This window comes from Schistocerca gregaria, chromosome X (genome assembly GCF_023897955.1).
Source record: "Schistocerca gregaria isolate iqSchGreg1 chromosome X, iqSchGreg1.2, whole genome shotgun sequence".
Taxonomy (NCBI): Eukaryota; Metazoa; Arthropoda; class Insecta; order Orthoptera; family Acrididae; genus Schistocerca; species Schistocerca gregaria.
Genome location: NC_064931.1, coordinates 506704805 through 506722046, shown reverse-complemented (window position 1 = coordinate 506722046; position 17242 = coordinate 506704805). Strand labels below are relative to the sequence as shown.

General features: G+C 35.6%; 1 protein-coding gene across 6 annotated transcripts in view; it reads right to left on the bottom strand.

The window, feature by feature from the left end:
* The window catches only part of LOC126297383 (phosphatidylinositol 4-phosphate 5-kinase type-1 alpha), a gene marked incomplete in the record, with an annotated part of 309051 nt that overhangs the window by 83624 nt on the left and 208185 nt on the right, over positions 1–17242 (bottom strand). For 5 of the 6 annotated variants that reach the window (XM_049988110.1, XM_049988114.1, XM_049988113.1 and 2 more), the window contains 1 exon segment: positions 9366–9574. In XM_049988110.1, coding sequence (XP_049844067.1) covers positions 9366–9574 — 209 coding nt within the window. 6 annotated transcript variants of the gene reach the window in all.

Genomic DNA, 17242 nt, shown 5'->3' with positions numbered 1-17242 from the left:
ACATGCCTCATACCTAATTCTGATTTAGTGATATGTGGTACCAGTAGTTATTCATTAATGATTTTTGTTGCTTTTCCTCACCCAACAAGCAAAGTCTAGATTACTCCCCAGGCTGTGCCACATTTAGTACAGCCACAACTGCATTCATTGTAATCAACAGATCAAGAAAATCACAAGTTCCACTGGTCGCGCATTAGTGTAAATTACGAGTACCAATAAGCAGGATGCATCTGATTACAGCAGACAATATCTATTGAGAGGTTTTGCTTTTCAAATATACCAATTAGCAATGGGTCCAACTGTGGCCTGCATTGCAGTACACATGCAACTATTTATTTGTAGCAGCTCCAGTACATTAATAGTTAGAAGTAAAGTACGTTTTCTTCTGTAAGAGTTCTTCACTTGAACTATACACTGTTAAAAATTTATATTGTTACACAATGGGCAGCACACACCCCTCTCTTTTGGTTCATAATGACATTTCACTGCATGATAATTTGTACTTTGGAATTCATAATTTCTGCAGCTAAAGTAGTTATATAGTTAGTAATATGCATAATTCCTTGTAAGTTCTTGAGTAACATGGATTGAACTCCTGCCTGACACTAGTTTTGCAGTAATAAATGAAATAATACACAACTTTGGTGAGTTATAGAACAGCTCTCTCCTGCACTTTGATTCTGCACACAACAAGAATATCTTAGATTAGTGATATTGGTGACCACGTGACAACTGGACAGTAACTTTATATGCAACAGAAGCCATCTCCAGGAATCACCAGTTTTGATGTTTTATTTAATCCCAGATTACAGAATTGTGTGTCATTATAAACAAAAGATTTTTTCACTATTATATATTACTGGTAAAAGTTTGTTACAAGAGCAAACCAAATATAAGTGGGATTTAAAAAACACTATTTATTGAAAAATAAATGTCACATATAATTTACTATTTTATACAGTTTTCTCCTTTACAAACACATTTTTCCCAGCAAGAAAGAAGGTTTTTCATCCCAGCATTGTAGAACAAAGCTGGTTGCATCAGGAGCCAACTGCATAGGAATTCCTCATCACCTTCATCATCTTCAAATCCTTGCCCTCCTGGAGCTTCTTTAAGCAGCCCAAAAAAATGAAAATCACAGGGCAATAGATCCAGGCTGTAGGAAGGATGAACAATTTTGAGACCGTTAGAGCAGTATTATGGGGCCTGGTGTTGTCATGGAGGATGACCTCTCAAATAATTTGGTCTGATCTTTTGGGACAATATGCAATCCTCACCTGGTGCAACAGCTTGCAGTAGTAAGCAACACTGAATGTGTGTCACTCATGCAAAAAGTCAATGAGCAAAATGCCTCACCTTTCAAAGGAACCAGTTCAAAGACTTCAAATAACTGAGAGTCAAGTTTTGACTTTCATTGGAGCCGTCTCTCCTCCGACACTCCATACAGGCTTGTTTTGATTTGGGAGTGAAGTGGGCCCATGTTTCATCAGAGGTAGTGATCTGATTCAAAAATGCATCACCTTCTTCCACAAACCTTGCTGTAAGCCTCTCATGAACCTCCGAACATCTCAACTTCTGCTCAGGGGTCAAAAGGTGGGGGGCTCGTGTGGCACGAACTTTACGGAACTTCAGGTCATTTGTGATGATCGCTTGACAACTCCCATAACTTAATCTGGTCCATTCTGCAATAATCAGATACACTCACCATTGATATCCTTCAAGAATGTCTTGAACCAGACGAATGTTTTCACCCTTATGCCGGTGCAAGGACGGCAATCATGTTGCTGATTTTGCACTACTACTCATCATGCCTTGAACTCTTTATGCTCGGCAAACAGAAGAGTCCTCGGCAGTGCTTTGTACTCGAACTGCACAGTCAATCTGCAAAGCATTTCCATTGCTCGAACTCCTTCATTAGCAAGGAATTTTGTAATTAAGCACTGTGCAATGGTAGGGCTCACCTGTTGCTCTGACATTAAGACCAACTGGTTCGGAGTGTGTAATGGCCAACTCTCCCCACTCCTAATGGCCCAATCCAATCATACCAGTCCTATCAACAGTAAAAACACAGGAAAAAAATACCATTTGTATTTGAGTTGCCCTTGTATTATTCCAAGCAATAATTTATCCTTGTATTATGCCAAGTATCTTAGTAGTTTTGCCTACAGGCAGCAGCACTATCTGTAAACTTAATTAAAAAGGAAACCATGCCATAAGCACCTGTAAAGGGGACAAACGACACCAATCATAAGCACCATCTCTGCATTTTCCCTATATTGATAAATCATAATTTTACTACCTTATTAGAAATTGATGATATCACTTGATTTGGATTCAAAATTACATTTAAGCTGCACAGAAAATGGGTACACACTCACTTCTTGATGATGCCAGCAAACAGGAGACGAAACCATCACTGCTGGCAACACCATCTTTCTCAATTGTTGGCATCAGAATTATAATTCATATTTTGAAGCTTATTTTAAAGGTAAGAGAAACAATGAGTAAGGCATTCAGAAAGGAATGAGTGTATTATCTCTATATAACATGGTTATTTACTGTTAAAATTTGGTTTTTGGTTGGGCAACTCTTACCTTACCCGATGAAGGGGGTCTCCACCCCATCTGCCTGTAACATCTTGCATCTTATAACAGGTGAAAATAAAAGAAAGAAATGAATGCTCACTTACCTACAGCACAGTAGTAACAACAGAAATACTTCTCTGAAATAAGCAAACCAACACATGCAACACTGTATTATTACCTATAAGCTTCGCAATGAAGTTTAAAACTGTGTTAGGTACACAAATGTACACAGATGTAACACAAAAAACTGCAAGTGGTCATATTTTGTCATCAACATTAAACACACACAAAATTTTGGTTCCAACAATGAGACATAGAACCATGCAGCAAGTAAAATATGTCTTGTATTATAAACATTAAAATTAGTTGATATAAATCATTAATATGGTTTTACTGGGCAATGACGATAATCTACACGGTAGCAGAAATGTTACCACATAAAGAGGGTTAAGAAAACATAGAGGTCACAAGAACACAGTCTGCTAGTAACAGCCACAATGTCTTTCTATCAAAATAACTAGTTTTTTGTTTCCTCCTTTTACAGCAATGGTAATGAATTTAAATGTAAAAGAAGTTGATATCTTGGCTTACATTTGCAATGATTGCCTTAACAAGAACATGTATGCCCAATATTAAAAAAAGAAAGCCAATCTACACACAAACATGCACATTGTTAGTTTACAGAATTAAACACAACTATGTGCTCTGAACACTGCATTTACACTTTAACATAGTGCACCAGCAACATTATTTATGAACATACTAGCATCATACTTTTAAAATTTCTTTGGCCTTAGGTTTTCATGTATGTTCATTTGCAAGATGAGCTACAAATTGATAAGCATTCACTATAATACTTAAAACTACAGGTAAGTTGAGTAGTTTCTCACTACCATTTATTTTAGTGCAAACACTCAATGCAAACAGAGAAAAAATAATTATAACAGAAGGATTAGTGAAATAACATGTCCCTCATCTAATTAATGTCAGTAAAGCACAGGAATTAAAGGAGAGCAACATACAAGTTTATCATCTCCCCCAAATACCTCAATATATTAAAATTTTTTGTGTTCAAAGGTCAAATAGCCCTCTCAAATGCTTATCAGTAAGTACTCAGAAGCACATGGCACAAAAATAATATCTGTCTACTCTCAAGTATCTCCAGTTTCAATCAAGCATTTTTGGAAGCACTTTACACAAAAGAATTTTTTAAAAATGTGGAATATCTAATAATATAAAGATGTAGCTAATCAGACTCCCCACATATAACTATTTAGTTTTCAGTTTTCATTGCAGATTACTGATAGACAGAAAGCTAAAGGGCATTTCAGTTATAATTTAGAGATTCACTTGGGAAAATTGTGTGACAACCACAGAATAGTTTCACCTTTTGTAATTTAGGATAGGGGTCAGAAGGTATCAAAAATTCTAAGTACACAGTTAACTGGATAAAATTCATTTAATGGATGATGAAACATTACAGTTCAAGGGATGTGCATGATCAACGAACAAGATTTTAGCACATTCATAACACAATGCTCTAAAATTAAATATATGGATGATACAGTTATTCCATTATGTAGTCTACACCATTCCACTACACCAACATTATTTTAACAAATACCAGATTGTTAGCAAAATACTGATACAGTTACTGGAACAATAAAATTTAAAAATGACAACAAACTGTGTTTACGAATGGGAAGAACAACAACAGGGTTACATGCCTTTCAACAGTCATTCACAGCTTAGTTCTCTTTCATTTCACTACGATTCTAATGCACGAGGAGATATCCACATCACTCTCATATCTAAAATAGCGTAACCCAAAGAATATACTAGTTTGGAGAATTTAAATTTAATCTGTAGGGAATAATTAACATTGCAAATGATCCAAACACAGTCTCATTTTGCACACTATGCCTGGAAATATTTGAGAGTAAAGAGTTCCCATGAGGAAAATGCCATCACCTACCACTGAGAACTATCTGACAACCGCATCACAATTTCATATTTCAACTTTTTTCTTCTTTCTTTTTTCAGTTGTCATGCCAATTGAAAGAAATCAGGATCAGTGACAAAACAAAATACTGTCACCGTGTTTTCATTTGATTCCTATACTTATGGGAAACAGTATGTACATACAATGAAATGAAATGTTATTAATTTAAACCATAGATTGACACTCTGTAGCTTTATTTTTGCAGTAATTTTACATCTCTGAAATCCTTTGTTTAGAGCATAAAATACATTTTTGTGAACATACTAATTAGACAAAAGCACTCTGTTTGAAAAACAAAATGCATGCCAGTAAATTGCAAATTATCCACGTAATTTGCAGTATTTATGGTTTAAACAGGACTACATGACTGAGCAGGAAGGTCACATTCATGTGTCTAACACAAAGTCCCTCAATTATATATTCTTTTGTTTTTCTAACTGGATTAACATTTTTATGTGAAGCAATGTGTAATTTATTTTCAGGGGCTTGCTAAATATTTGCAAAAGTATCTCTCTGTTCAAGGAAACTAACGAGGTGAAGAGAACAGTACAGATAAAGATATGGAATATTTAAAAAAACAGTAAGAAATCTGGTATAGGTATTCACAAAAATGTCTCAGTGGGCACTTGAAAAGTAAAACAGCAGTGACACACACACACACACACACACACACACACACACACACACACACACACACACTTAAGTTGACCAGCTGCGTATAAAGTAGCATTTTTGTCTCTAGGCCATCAAAAGTTATGTAAGCTTCAAAAAATTTTGCTAAGAAGTGGATCATTCTCAAAGGTTCATCAACTTTAGTTTTCTTTAGTGAACTAACAATGTTCAAAGTGATAATGTTTGAACTGACAATGTTTCCATGAATGGATACTACGTCCACGTGTTGTGGAATATTAATCTATGGTTACTTTTGGTCTGTACAGCAGAGCAAAGATATGATGATACACCATATATTCATACAACTCCTTCCTTCCGTTTAAAACGCTTGCAATCATGTGCATTTCAATAGTGTGTCAGACCACACTGGGAAACAGTAAACTCAGCCAGAATTTGTATTTTGCAACATTATTCCAACCAAATACATGTCTCACTGTAGCAATCTCTGTAATCTATCACTATGTGCAATGCTGTTTAGAACAATGTTTTGCACTCTATGTTAAATCATCAACACAATGCTGAAATTGTATCATGTCTGCCTTCAGCTGATTACAGATACAAACCAATTCTATCAATGACTTTCCCAATACTTTATTTTAAAAACTCAACATATATAATTAAAACAGGGTGAAAAACTTGACTAAAAATTGAAATCTCTGAAGTTCATTTCTCTAATCATGTCTAGCATTTTCGTTAGCAGTTAATATGACATTCATGTCTGTCAATGTGTTCTGTGTATGGGGAAAAAAATTAAGCCATGCAATGATATGAATTTGATATCAAGATGTAGGTACCCCTTACAACTGGGTGGGTAAACTAATTCTGAAGTCAGGAGGAGAAAATGGCATACCTTCTCCAATAGAGCCACACTTAGTGAAGTATTATCTTGCTCAAACCAACCACCACATTAGGTACAGGATCTGATAAATCTCATTATTGTAGGTATATTTCGAAAACACCTTACCTGCAGTAGAAACTTTATAAATTTAATTGAATAGATTGTGGGCTCATGATGAAACATTACAACTACTACAATCACTTCTTCTTGTTTTCTGCAAATTCTATTGCACACAAAATAGGTTTTGTGTTCCACATCAGTTTTCTAGCCATTAATGTTAGGAAACAGAATACTAAACCTAGACTGCGCACAAGTTTGTAAAACACAAACAGAAGAATGTTTCCTTGTGTAAATTTTCAAACTGATCTGAAGTGGTTTAAGCTTTTTAATCTCCTTTTCAGACTATTCATTTCATCTAAGAGAGTAGCTGGCTCTTGCATTCAAGTACCTAACGCACACATTTATTTAGTACAGGCTATGAATGTCTACTGGTTGTATCTCTTTTCCAGCTGGATGACAATAGGATAACTTTCATGATGACAACTGATGTGCATCACTGTCCTACTTTTACACTTAATGGGCCCTTTATTCCTTGTAAATAGATTTCAAAGAAGGCAAACTGATACTTCTTCAGGTCTCCACTGAAAACTGAATACAAAGTGGAAGTTGCTAACTTGACTGAAGTATCACATAATAAATGTAAAGTTGATGTATGTGTGTCCTTTGAATAACATGCCAAATGTATGTCTAAGTTAGTCCTATACTAGTCAGTGAGGTCTGGGAACAGAGCAAGAACCCAGCTTTGCTGTCCTGGGAAAAGGTGTAGTGGAGGTGGTTTATTGTTACCTTCCTCTTGCCTACTATGATGGATCAAGTGTTTCCAGCATAATGTAAATGACTGACATGTGCTTGAGCATGCAAAACTGATAGTTGTAAAACTGTGACTGAACACTCTGCTTTAATCATCAGAGAAGTTTGTATGTGTGTTGTAAATGGAATTCTATGGTGGAGTTTTAAAAAATGAAAGAACTCTATAGATAACTGTGCACCACAACATAATGTGGGGGAAGACGAACACTTGATGACTGTGGGACTGTATTCTGTATATAAAAAGTGAATAATTTGTGATTTTTACACCAAATTCTACTTTCACAGTGATATACACAAAAACATGCAAATTATCTTACTGCAGTTATCTTCTACTTCTTAATAACATAACTGTACACCGCCCATCTTCTGTTATCTGATTGTCACCCATGGGCAATAATTGCCTAACAGTATACTTTCATGAGGAAAAAGTTGATTCTATTTATTATTACTCTTAAATAAGCATAATTGCACAGAAGGACAGGAAATACAAACATTTTGCTGTTTGGCTGTTGGATAGGGTAGGGGAAGGATGTTAAGGCAAGATGAAAGAATACTGACATCTTGCAAATCTGTTTTTAATCTCCGAAATACATACAAAGTGAATGTCAGTCCTTAAAGCAGCATCTTTAGCATCCTACACTGCTGTCCTGGGCCAGTCCTTAGTGGAAGTGGTTTTGTTTTCGACTTCCTCCAAACAGTAACTAATTGGCCAGTGTTTATCTGTACCACATGGGAGACATTGCTACATGATGATGGAAGTGTTAAGTTTCTGTTGTTACGGGTGATTATGGAATGAAAGGAAGAAGAGACATGGTGAAACTTGGTGACAGCACATAGCATACTCCTATGTATACGGCAAACTGTAATGTCCCTATCTGACACCGATGGACCAACAGTCATGTGCCCTTACACCATAAGACACCACAAAGAGATTTGGAACTCAAGGGCATTGGCTCTCAGTCTGGCACTCAGGATCTTTATCCGCCTTGACAGCCAAATGCTGGTGACAAAAATGTCTTACTACAGGACTTTAATAGCTCTCTCTGCAGTGCCATCATACTAGCACACAATTCCGACATTAGCTACTAAGGAACTTTACAACGGTAGTTTTAGATAGTCACTGTTAATAAAATTTAAATGTGTAATTAAAATGATCCCAATTTCTCTTTAGAGAAAAACATTGACTTCAAAATGAAAAGAATGTTACTCAACTGAAAGAAAATAAGTAAGTTATTTTATTGTTAAGGACCATGTGTACCACTTCCATAATTCCCATTTTCTTCCTTGGAGGGAACACCACATTTTATACTGCGAAGACTACGTTATGTTTCATTTAATGCAGACACTCATTCACACTCAACTGCTAACATAAAATTCTACTTCTTGAGGTTTATGGTGTACTTTCACAATGTGCAATGCTATGCAGCACAGGAGCATTGAGGTTTTGCTCAGTCAAGTGCCAGAAGCTTCCTCTACTCTACATCAAATATAACAACATGATGGAGAGATTAAAGATGACTCCAGTGAGTCATCTGTAAGTAAAATAATTTCTTTCATGACTCACTTATCATGCAGTCCTGTCAGAGATGGTTCAGAATAGTATCCCACAAGCAATCATTGTACGAAGGTTAAAAAATAATGACAGAAAACAGAGGGTAAGAAGACAGAATGCAAGAAGCATCTGGAACAGTTCAATCCTACATTTACACCATTTAAGATTTGCAGTACATGTGTGGGCAGTCAGGTAGATTAGCAGCAAACTTCCTCAGGTGATATAGAATACTCTGTCCATTTGTCCTTTTTGAAACAGCTCAACAACCAAATAGTATGTAAGCATATGGCTATTTTATAGAGCTGAGAAAGTATAATGAAAAACACATGCATTTGTCTGTAATTCAAGCTGAATTCATGTCATTTGATTTGCACAAGAAAATAAAATGACCTAAGGTAATGAGAAACAATACTTAAAAAAAAATTAAGTTGTACCTTTATGCACAGTCACAGTCCAGCAAAAACAATAATCCACAGCAACATTTAATCATTAACCATAAGACCTGTATCAAGAGTTGCCAGAAATTCTTTTTGTACGTGAATACTTTAGAACAGCATAATGCTGCATCATGTGTGAACTCCTTACAGTACTGTCTTCTCAGTTTTGTAGATGTGATGGCTTCCTCTTCTGATTTGTAGTAGTTGTTAATCTGATTACTTACAACAACTATCAGTAGCAGTTTTTTTTAATCTAACAACAAAGATCAAGTAGCAGAAATAATGAGTATTTTATCAGTTCTGTTGATGATTAAATTAAAATGTGCACCGTGTTATAACTATATAGTATATTTCAGAACTGAAAGGGTGTGAATTATTAGTCTCAAAAAGGAAATTTTAATTTTCTAACCTATATCTCCACTGCTCGAAGATTCTGTGAAAGATGGTGTCCCTTCAGTCCATGTTGGTGTGCTTCCTTCAACTGATGCAGGTGGGGTCCATGTCAGATTTCTTCCTGTAGCACCAGAGCCAAAGCCTGACGTCGATGATGTTGACTCTACACTCAATGATGATGATTTTGTCTCTACTCGACATTCGAGGCGCACTTCGGAAATGCTGCTGTAAAGGTACACAAAAATAGAAACCATTCACTGTAATAATAAATTAGTGGATAACAATACATAATTAGGGAGGATGGTAAAAAGTATTTCATGACAATTACACTGAGTTTTACTACACACATAGAAACAGCTCATGTGGACAAGAATGGTGACAAGGACTGACCACGGCTTTATTAAAGGATGTGTCCTGGCATTTACTTATAGTGTTTAAAGTGAATAGTGGAGAACATAAATCTGGATATCTAGACAGAAATTTGATCCCTAGTCCATCAGAATATCATTCAAGTGTCCAAAACATAGTGTCACCTTGCAGTGTACTTTCAAACATTATTTGATGGGTTATACAAGACCACTGAATAATGATGTGCCAAATGCCCACCTCAGTAAAGGTAGTGGTTATCTCAATAAAGCACAACAAAAAGTGAATCAGTGAAGATATCCTCATACATAGAGGGCAGAATGTTATGTGTAAAATAGTTCTCAGGCTCACTGTTATTACAGGATGGTGAAAATTCCACTCCCCTTATCTAGGAATATAAAAAAATCCAGAAGCAGTGTTATTAGATGTACAGGTGCCAGTTTCATTCAAACTGGCTCTTTGGTAACACAAAGGTGAACAATAGCCTTTTACCTCTTTTTCTGTCATGTGATGGTTCCATCTCGGATATTTCCCTTTTCATTTGTAACATTGCTTAATCCTGTAGGACTAAGCTGGACAACATATTACAAAGGGCTTGTTTTACTTTAATTTTGTGGCTAATGTGTTTCCTGGATATGGGTCCTTTTGGATGAGTGTGGCATTTAGTTGGAAAGTATATTATTGTTAGATCAGCATCTCCTACCACTGTTCAAGAACTGAAAGCAAGGAAGCAATATTAGAATTTAGCTTCACACCATATCAAGTTCATTTGAGATGAAACACTAATTCAGACAGCACAAGGATGGGAAAAAGACACTACTCAGTTCTTTCCAAATGAATCATTTGTCATAACTGATTTAAGAAACCCACAGGTAACCTAAATCTGGATGGGAGCAAAGGGATTTGAGTCTAATGCAGGGCTTCCCGACGTGTGGTCCGAGGACCCCTTAGGGGTCTGCCGGCTCTTTCTAGGGGATCCCCGGCCACCTTTCACCAAATTGTGTAAAATAATGAGTAAAAATGTGAAAATCAAATTCATCACTATTTTTTGTGTGTGTGAAAAATGTGTACTTTTACTTCAGGTTGTATCCCCAAGCAGCCTTTGTGGTTCCTAAGTGAGAACGTATACACAGTTTAGTGCCGGAGAATGCGGCTTCTCTGATCAACTGTTTCGCAACAATATGGAGGGCCTTTGTGCACTGGCTTACGGCATTTGCATTAAGAAGCTTTCAGTTCCCATGGGTTTCACTCTGAAATTTAAAGTTACTGTGCTCTTGACTGACTAGGGGTCCGCCATGGATTTTCGACTGAAGAAGGGGTCTGCCAACTGAAAAGGTTGGGAAGCCGTGGTCTAATGTATTGTAATGCTTGGTTCAAATCTGGAAATGGAATTATCAGAGTGTGTCAAAAGTCACTCCCAAACCTATTAATAACCTCATTGATTTCATACATGCAGGTGTGCAGCAATGTTGGCCATGATGACTGCAGAGAAATATGGAATAGCATTTATTGCCACTTCATATGTTTCTAACCTACTCCACTGCTGCAAGTACTGAGTGCCTTCCCATGTGTGGAGTCATATATGTTACAATTACAAAAGACCCACATTAGTATTTCCTAACATATTAATGTTTATCGTAAATGATATCCTCCATCTACACTGAAACAAATGCACTGCTTTCATTTCATGGCTCCTTATACTGAATATCATTTAAAGGATAGTCCTAAAACAGTTGATCATTTGGAAACAGGCATATCATATGCCTTCTTCTATTTGTAATGAATACTTAGTTTTGCTTTGAATATAAATTGTGTGTGTTTTTGCCGTACACCAAATAGGAGTGCCAAAAAAAAATATTTGACTAACAACTCTCTCTTCATTAGTTCGATAGTTTAGCTAGTGTACATGGCCATTCACACTACTCGTGACTCCTTTATATGTTTTTATCATCTCATGACGTGTAAGATATGCATTTTTACAATTAAATCAAACCTCTTTATCATAAGACATTTACCTTTTAAGTAGTAATTTATGTACCACTTCTAGAATATAGTTCCCAAACATTTTCAAATATTTTTACTTAAGTATCTTAGTTAAACCACAGTAAAGACTGAACAACTGTCTATAGAATGGAAACAACCTGAGGAACAGTATGGATTCTGGGAGACACTGGACATACAACTGATCTAATCTTTCAACTTTGTGAGCTTGTGGAAAAATTTACATCCAAATTAACACCCTTTATGTAGCCTTACTTAATATCAAGAAAATATTTGATTCTGCAATTAGAGGCTGCAAGCATTTGTAGGGATGACTACAATGTTTGGATGAAAGGCAGGAGTCTGGCAAGGTGGAGTTCTGCCTTATCTTTTATTCATTGCAAGAATGAATGAGATCCAACATGTAAACAATGTCTTATCATTCAAGAGGACAAACTAAACAATAAAAATTCTGTATTCAGATTGTTAAATGAATTCAGAGAAAAATTTGTTAGACACAACTGGACAACAACAGATAAAAAGAATGATCACCACTGAAACATGGTGCTGAGGGGGAGAATGAGGACATAAATAGGACAGCATGATGAAAATGAGTGGATGTAAATATAGAAATTCATGAAAGTCTTCATCTGTTGAGCCATTAAATAGCTGGAATGACATATGTAACCTCATTAAACACATTGTGGACAGATCCTGAGTTTACTTATGTATCGCACGCCATCTGTTTAGGGACTGATCTTGAAACAATTTTTTCTACACGATGTCTGCAGATGCCATCTGCTGTGATATATTTTAACTACTTCATCTATTTAGGTTTTTAAGTCAGTAGTAAATGTATCATACTTGATTGCCTTCATATGTGTTTGCTTATTTACCATTCTGATGCTATTTTGATATTTCAAATAGTTACTATATTTGCCTTGAAGCTGCTCCTGCTTTTAGAGATGCAGTTAATCATAAAATGGAAGGAATTGAACTAATCTGAAATACTTTTGAATGTTTTTGACAATGATTGTTCAGATGTTCTTAGTGAGAATGAAGATCTGGACAACTGTATGAATGACTGTTTTATGGTTCTAAGGACAATTCCAATGACAGTGACATCATTAGACTTATAAAGAAGCCTAAGTGACAGTGCTTTCAACTGATTCCAACAACAATAATGAAGGTGATTCTGTTCGTGCGAATCAGTCACAAAGTTAACTATTTCGAGACAGCCTGAGAGTCTCACTTGGGCACGGGCTATGCCAGTCCACAAATAAAACTCAGGTGTCATCTTGTGTGTGTGTGTGTGTGTGTGTGTGTGTGTGTGTGTGTGTGTGTGTGTGTTTTAATGATCCATAAAACCAAGACTGAGGGTACTTCAACAGGAAATCAATGTTGAATTAGGAATGGTGAACCATAACTGTAATGCATTTGACTGTATTTCTGACCAATCAATAATATTCTGAGTAGAATATAACAATGAATCACACAAAGGCAACACAAAACATACGTATCGATATACTTGACACGAATGCATCAAGCTGCATTCAAAATAAGTAATGTAAGTTTTGTAGACAAGCAGCTTACATTAGCACCTGGATTCAACCATTTGTCACACACTATGTTTTCCACATCATGAACATTATGCTGTGTATTTACAAAAAATCATAAGTGGCAATCTACTTCCTTAATACACATGTCTTGATGCCACATACAAGATAAAAAGTATTTTAGGGATTCACTACCCAGCAACTCATTTTAGTATTACTATATATTTCCACAATAATTGACAAAATATATCAATTAACCACCGATCGTAATATGCTTTCAAAGAAACAGTATCAGCAAAAATGTATGGATCACATACAATAATGTTAAATATTTATGTTAATGTAATTACTCTGCCAAATGTTTAACAAAGCAGAACAACTTTTCTTCAGTGTCAATATGAAATATGCTACTACTAATACTATGAGTGTTAGAACTTTAGCAAACACAAGATTAGTTAATGCAATGGGAATAATAATTGTCTTACTATGATTGTTTGCACAAAACTGTTTAGCAGCATGCATAAAAGTAATGAAACTAGACTAACAAGAGAAACACAATAGGTAGATGTGGCATGTGGAGAAAAATTGTGGTATTTAATACATAAAACAGCATACAGTACTAACATAGAACTAAAAAAAGGATCTAAGTTAAGTCCTATATAACTCCAGTCTGCATACCATATTTCCAACAACATTATTTTGCATCAATACGTTCAGAAGAAGAATATTGTTAACAACATGTCATTAAAGCAAGAATGAACACACCAAAAACACAGTAACAAAATGTAATACACCGCTCATTCAATCATGTTTCGAAATAGAAAAGTAAATTATTGTTTTTTAGTGGACCTCAACTACAAAGAACTAAAATATAATCCAAATATTTGTCACTGTAAAAATGTGTACAATTCTGAGTGCATTACAGACAACCAAAGGGAAAAAACCTCCAAGGTGACTAAAACAAACACATGAATTACAATAAATTAAGGCTATGGCTTTCAATTATTGGCATGCACAGAACACTTCACTAGAGCTCAATAAGAATGGACCTTACAGTTCATGCGAGATTTCATGTACATAAAAGTAAAAAGAGAAACACAACTGACTTTCCAGAACTAATTGACAATAATGCATTTTATTTGTGTATTTCTTTAACTTATAATCCTGAATCATTTACATAATAGTATCACAACAAGAGTGACTGATTCCATATCCCCCAAATTATTTAAAACAAATGCTTGTAGAAAAATAGAACTGGGATAGCAAAAACAGTATCTCATACTAGAAAATTAGCCCTCTGAGGTGGATGAAATAACAAATTTTAATTGAGAACCAAAAGCGAGAGCTTAGCTTGACTCTCTCTCTCTCTCTCTCTCTCTCTCTCTCTCTCTCTCTCTCTCTCTCTCTCTCTGCCTCTCAAGATGACCATCCAGACAAATTATAAATATTAATTTTAAATATAACTTACAGGCTCACCTCTGGACTATATCAAATATACACAGCTCTAGCCAATCACATAATCTAGGAACAAACATGAAGGAATGAAATTTCTAGTTCCATATCCAAGAAAGGTCATCTGGGGCAGGTAGGGAAACATGAACCCAGAGAGAGCCATGGTTTTGTTTAAGTAAACACAACAACTCTCAGCTTAAATAATTTACGGAAACAACATAAAGCCTGAATTAGGGCAACTAAATGGATACTTGGAGTCAATCTTCTAGAACAGAAATCCACAGATTTAACAACTGTGTCACCTAGCTTGGTAACTATAAAGAACCCTCGAGAAAACAAGAAAAATTCTTGAACTGTTTTAAATAAAACAATAATGAGAAACCTTGGGTGGAGTGCAAAGAACTGCCAGAGAGAATACAACCATTTCTTGCTTAGAGTAGTTCAGTATCCCCTTCAGTAATAGGGCAAAACACAGCGGAACTACAAATACCAAAATTACCTACATTAAGATGCATCTTTAATTTTTTCTCATGACAAAGAATAGTTTGTGGCATAAGATTATAAGAAACTATCTCAGAGCTGTCTGCCTCCGTAGCGCAGTAGTAGTGTTACCGCCTACCAAGCGAGGGGGGCCAGGTTCGATTCCTGGCAGGGGACTGGATGTTGTGTGTCCTTCATCATCACTGACACGCAACTTGCCGCAGTGGCGTGAACTAAAAAGACTTGCAATAAGGCAGCTGAACCCTGAAGGGGATATCCCGGCCAATAAATGCCATATGATCATTTCATTTCATTTCATCTCAGGTGTGTGGTCAAATGAAGTAATAATTTTAATTGGAAGTGTGTGTGGTCATAGGAAAAAGTGATAACATATGGAAGCAATAATAAATGTGTTCATTTCTGAAATCACATTGAAGTAAAGGATTATTTAGGCTACACCTACTGTAGCTGGATTTAACAAGAAAGAGAAGGGAATGGAGAAAACAAGTGAAAATGGTTTTTTTTTCAGAAATGAGACATGAACAGATAGAAAAAGGTAAGAAACATTTATTTATTTATTTATACATCTAATTACATAGGACCAAATCGAGGAGCAAATCTCCAAGTTCATGGAATTGTCGGTACATGAAATTACAACATAAAAGTAATAACAGATAAAATAAAATTTTTATGAACCAAAAAGAAGTCAAGCCATAAGTTTAAGTAAACACAATTAACAATATAACATAAGAAGCAGCTTAATTTTTCAAGCCACTCCTCAGCAAAATAGAAGGTTTGAGCCATGAGGGAACTCTTCAGTTTTGATTTGAAAGTGCATGGATTACTGCTAACATTTTTGAATTCTTGAGATATATATATTAGGCCAATGCCAAAATACCCAGACTAATGAAGAGGGGTCGACAAGAGGTTCACGAACATACACCACTTATTGCTCAAACTGCCTGTTTCTGTGCCAAAAATATCCTTTCCGAAGAGAAGAGTTATCCCCAAATATAATAACATACGACATACGCAAATGAATATAAGCAAAGTAGACAAATTTTCATGTCAGACGATCAATTACTTCAGATGCCATTTGAATAGGAAAAATGGCAGCATTAAATCTTTGGACAAGATCTTGAACATGGGCTTTCCATGACAAACAACTAGAAATTTGAACTGTTCAGTTTCACTAATCATATGCCCATTCTGTGAAATTAAAACATCAGGTTTTCTTGAATTGTGTGTTAGAAACTGTAAAAACTGAGTCTTATTGTCATTTAGCATTGTTTTATTTTCTACAAGCCATGAACTTATATCACGAACTGCACTATTTGAAACAGAGCCAATGTTGCACACAATATCCTTTACTAACAAATTAGTGTCACTAGCAAACAGAAATATTTTAAAAATTACCTGTAATATTAGAGGGCATAACATTTATATGAATATGAATTTATATGAATAAGAAACAGAAGTGGCCCCACCACTGATCCCTGTTGCACCCCCAATTTGATCATACCCTACTCAGACTCCACATTACAGCCATTCTCAACACTGTCAATAATGACCTTTTGCTTTCTGTTGTTAAAGTAAGAGGCGAACCAATTGTGAGCTACTCCCCGAATTGTGCAATGGTCCAAATTCTGGAGTAATATTTCGTGATAAACACAAATGCCTTATTTAACTGCAGCATCATTGTGAATGGAACACAAAAATTATAATTCAATGTTACATATAATTTTCGTACAAATAACTGGTGGCAGTAATAAATAATTCTTAAAATATATTTTGTGTAGATGGTGCTGAAGAGCTTTCAGGAAATCTTAGTAATTCTAAAGATATTCAATAAATACACCAGATTAATTACCCTCATCCTTTGTAAGGTTAATATTCTGGCCAAGACTGATAGCATCACAACATGACAGGTGTGGCATTCATTGAAATTTTGCATCTCATCAATGCTACTACTCAGCAAGAAAAACCAGGAAATATCCATCAGTTCCATACGCTGGGACAGCCTACATTAGCACATGCTCAAAGTTTCAGGTGACTACAC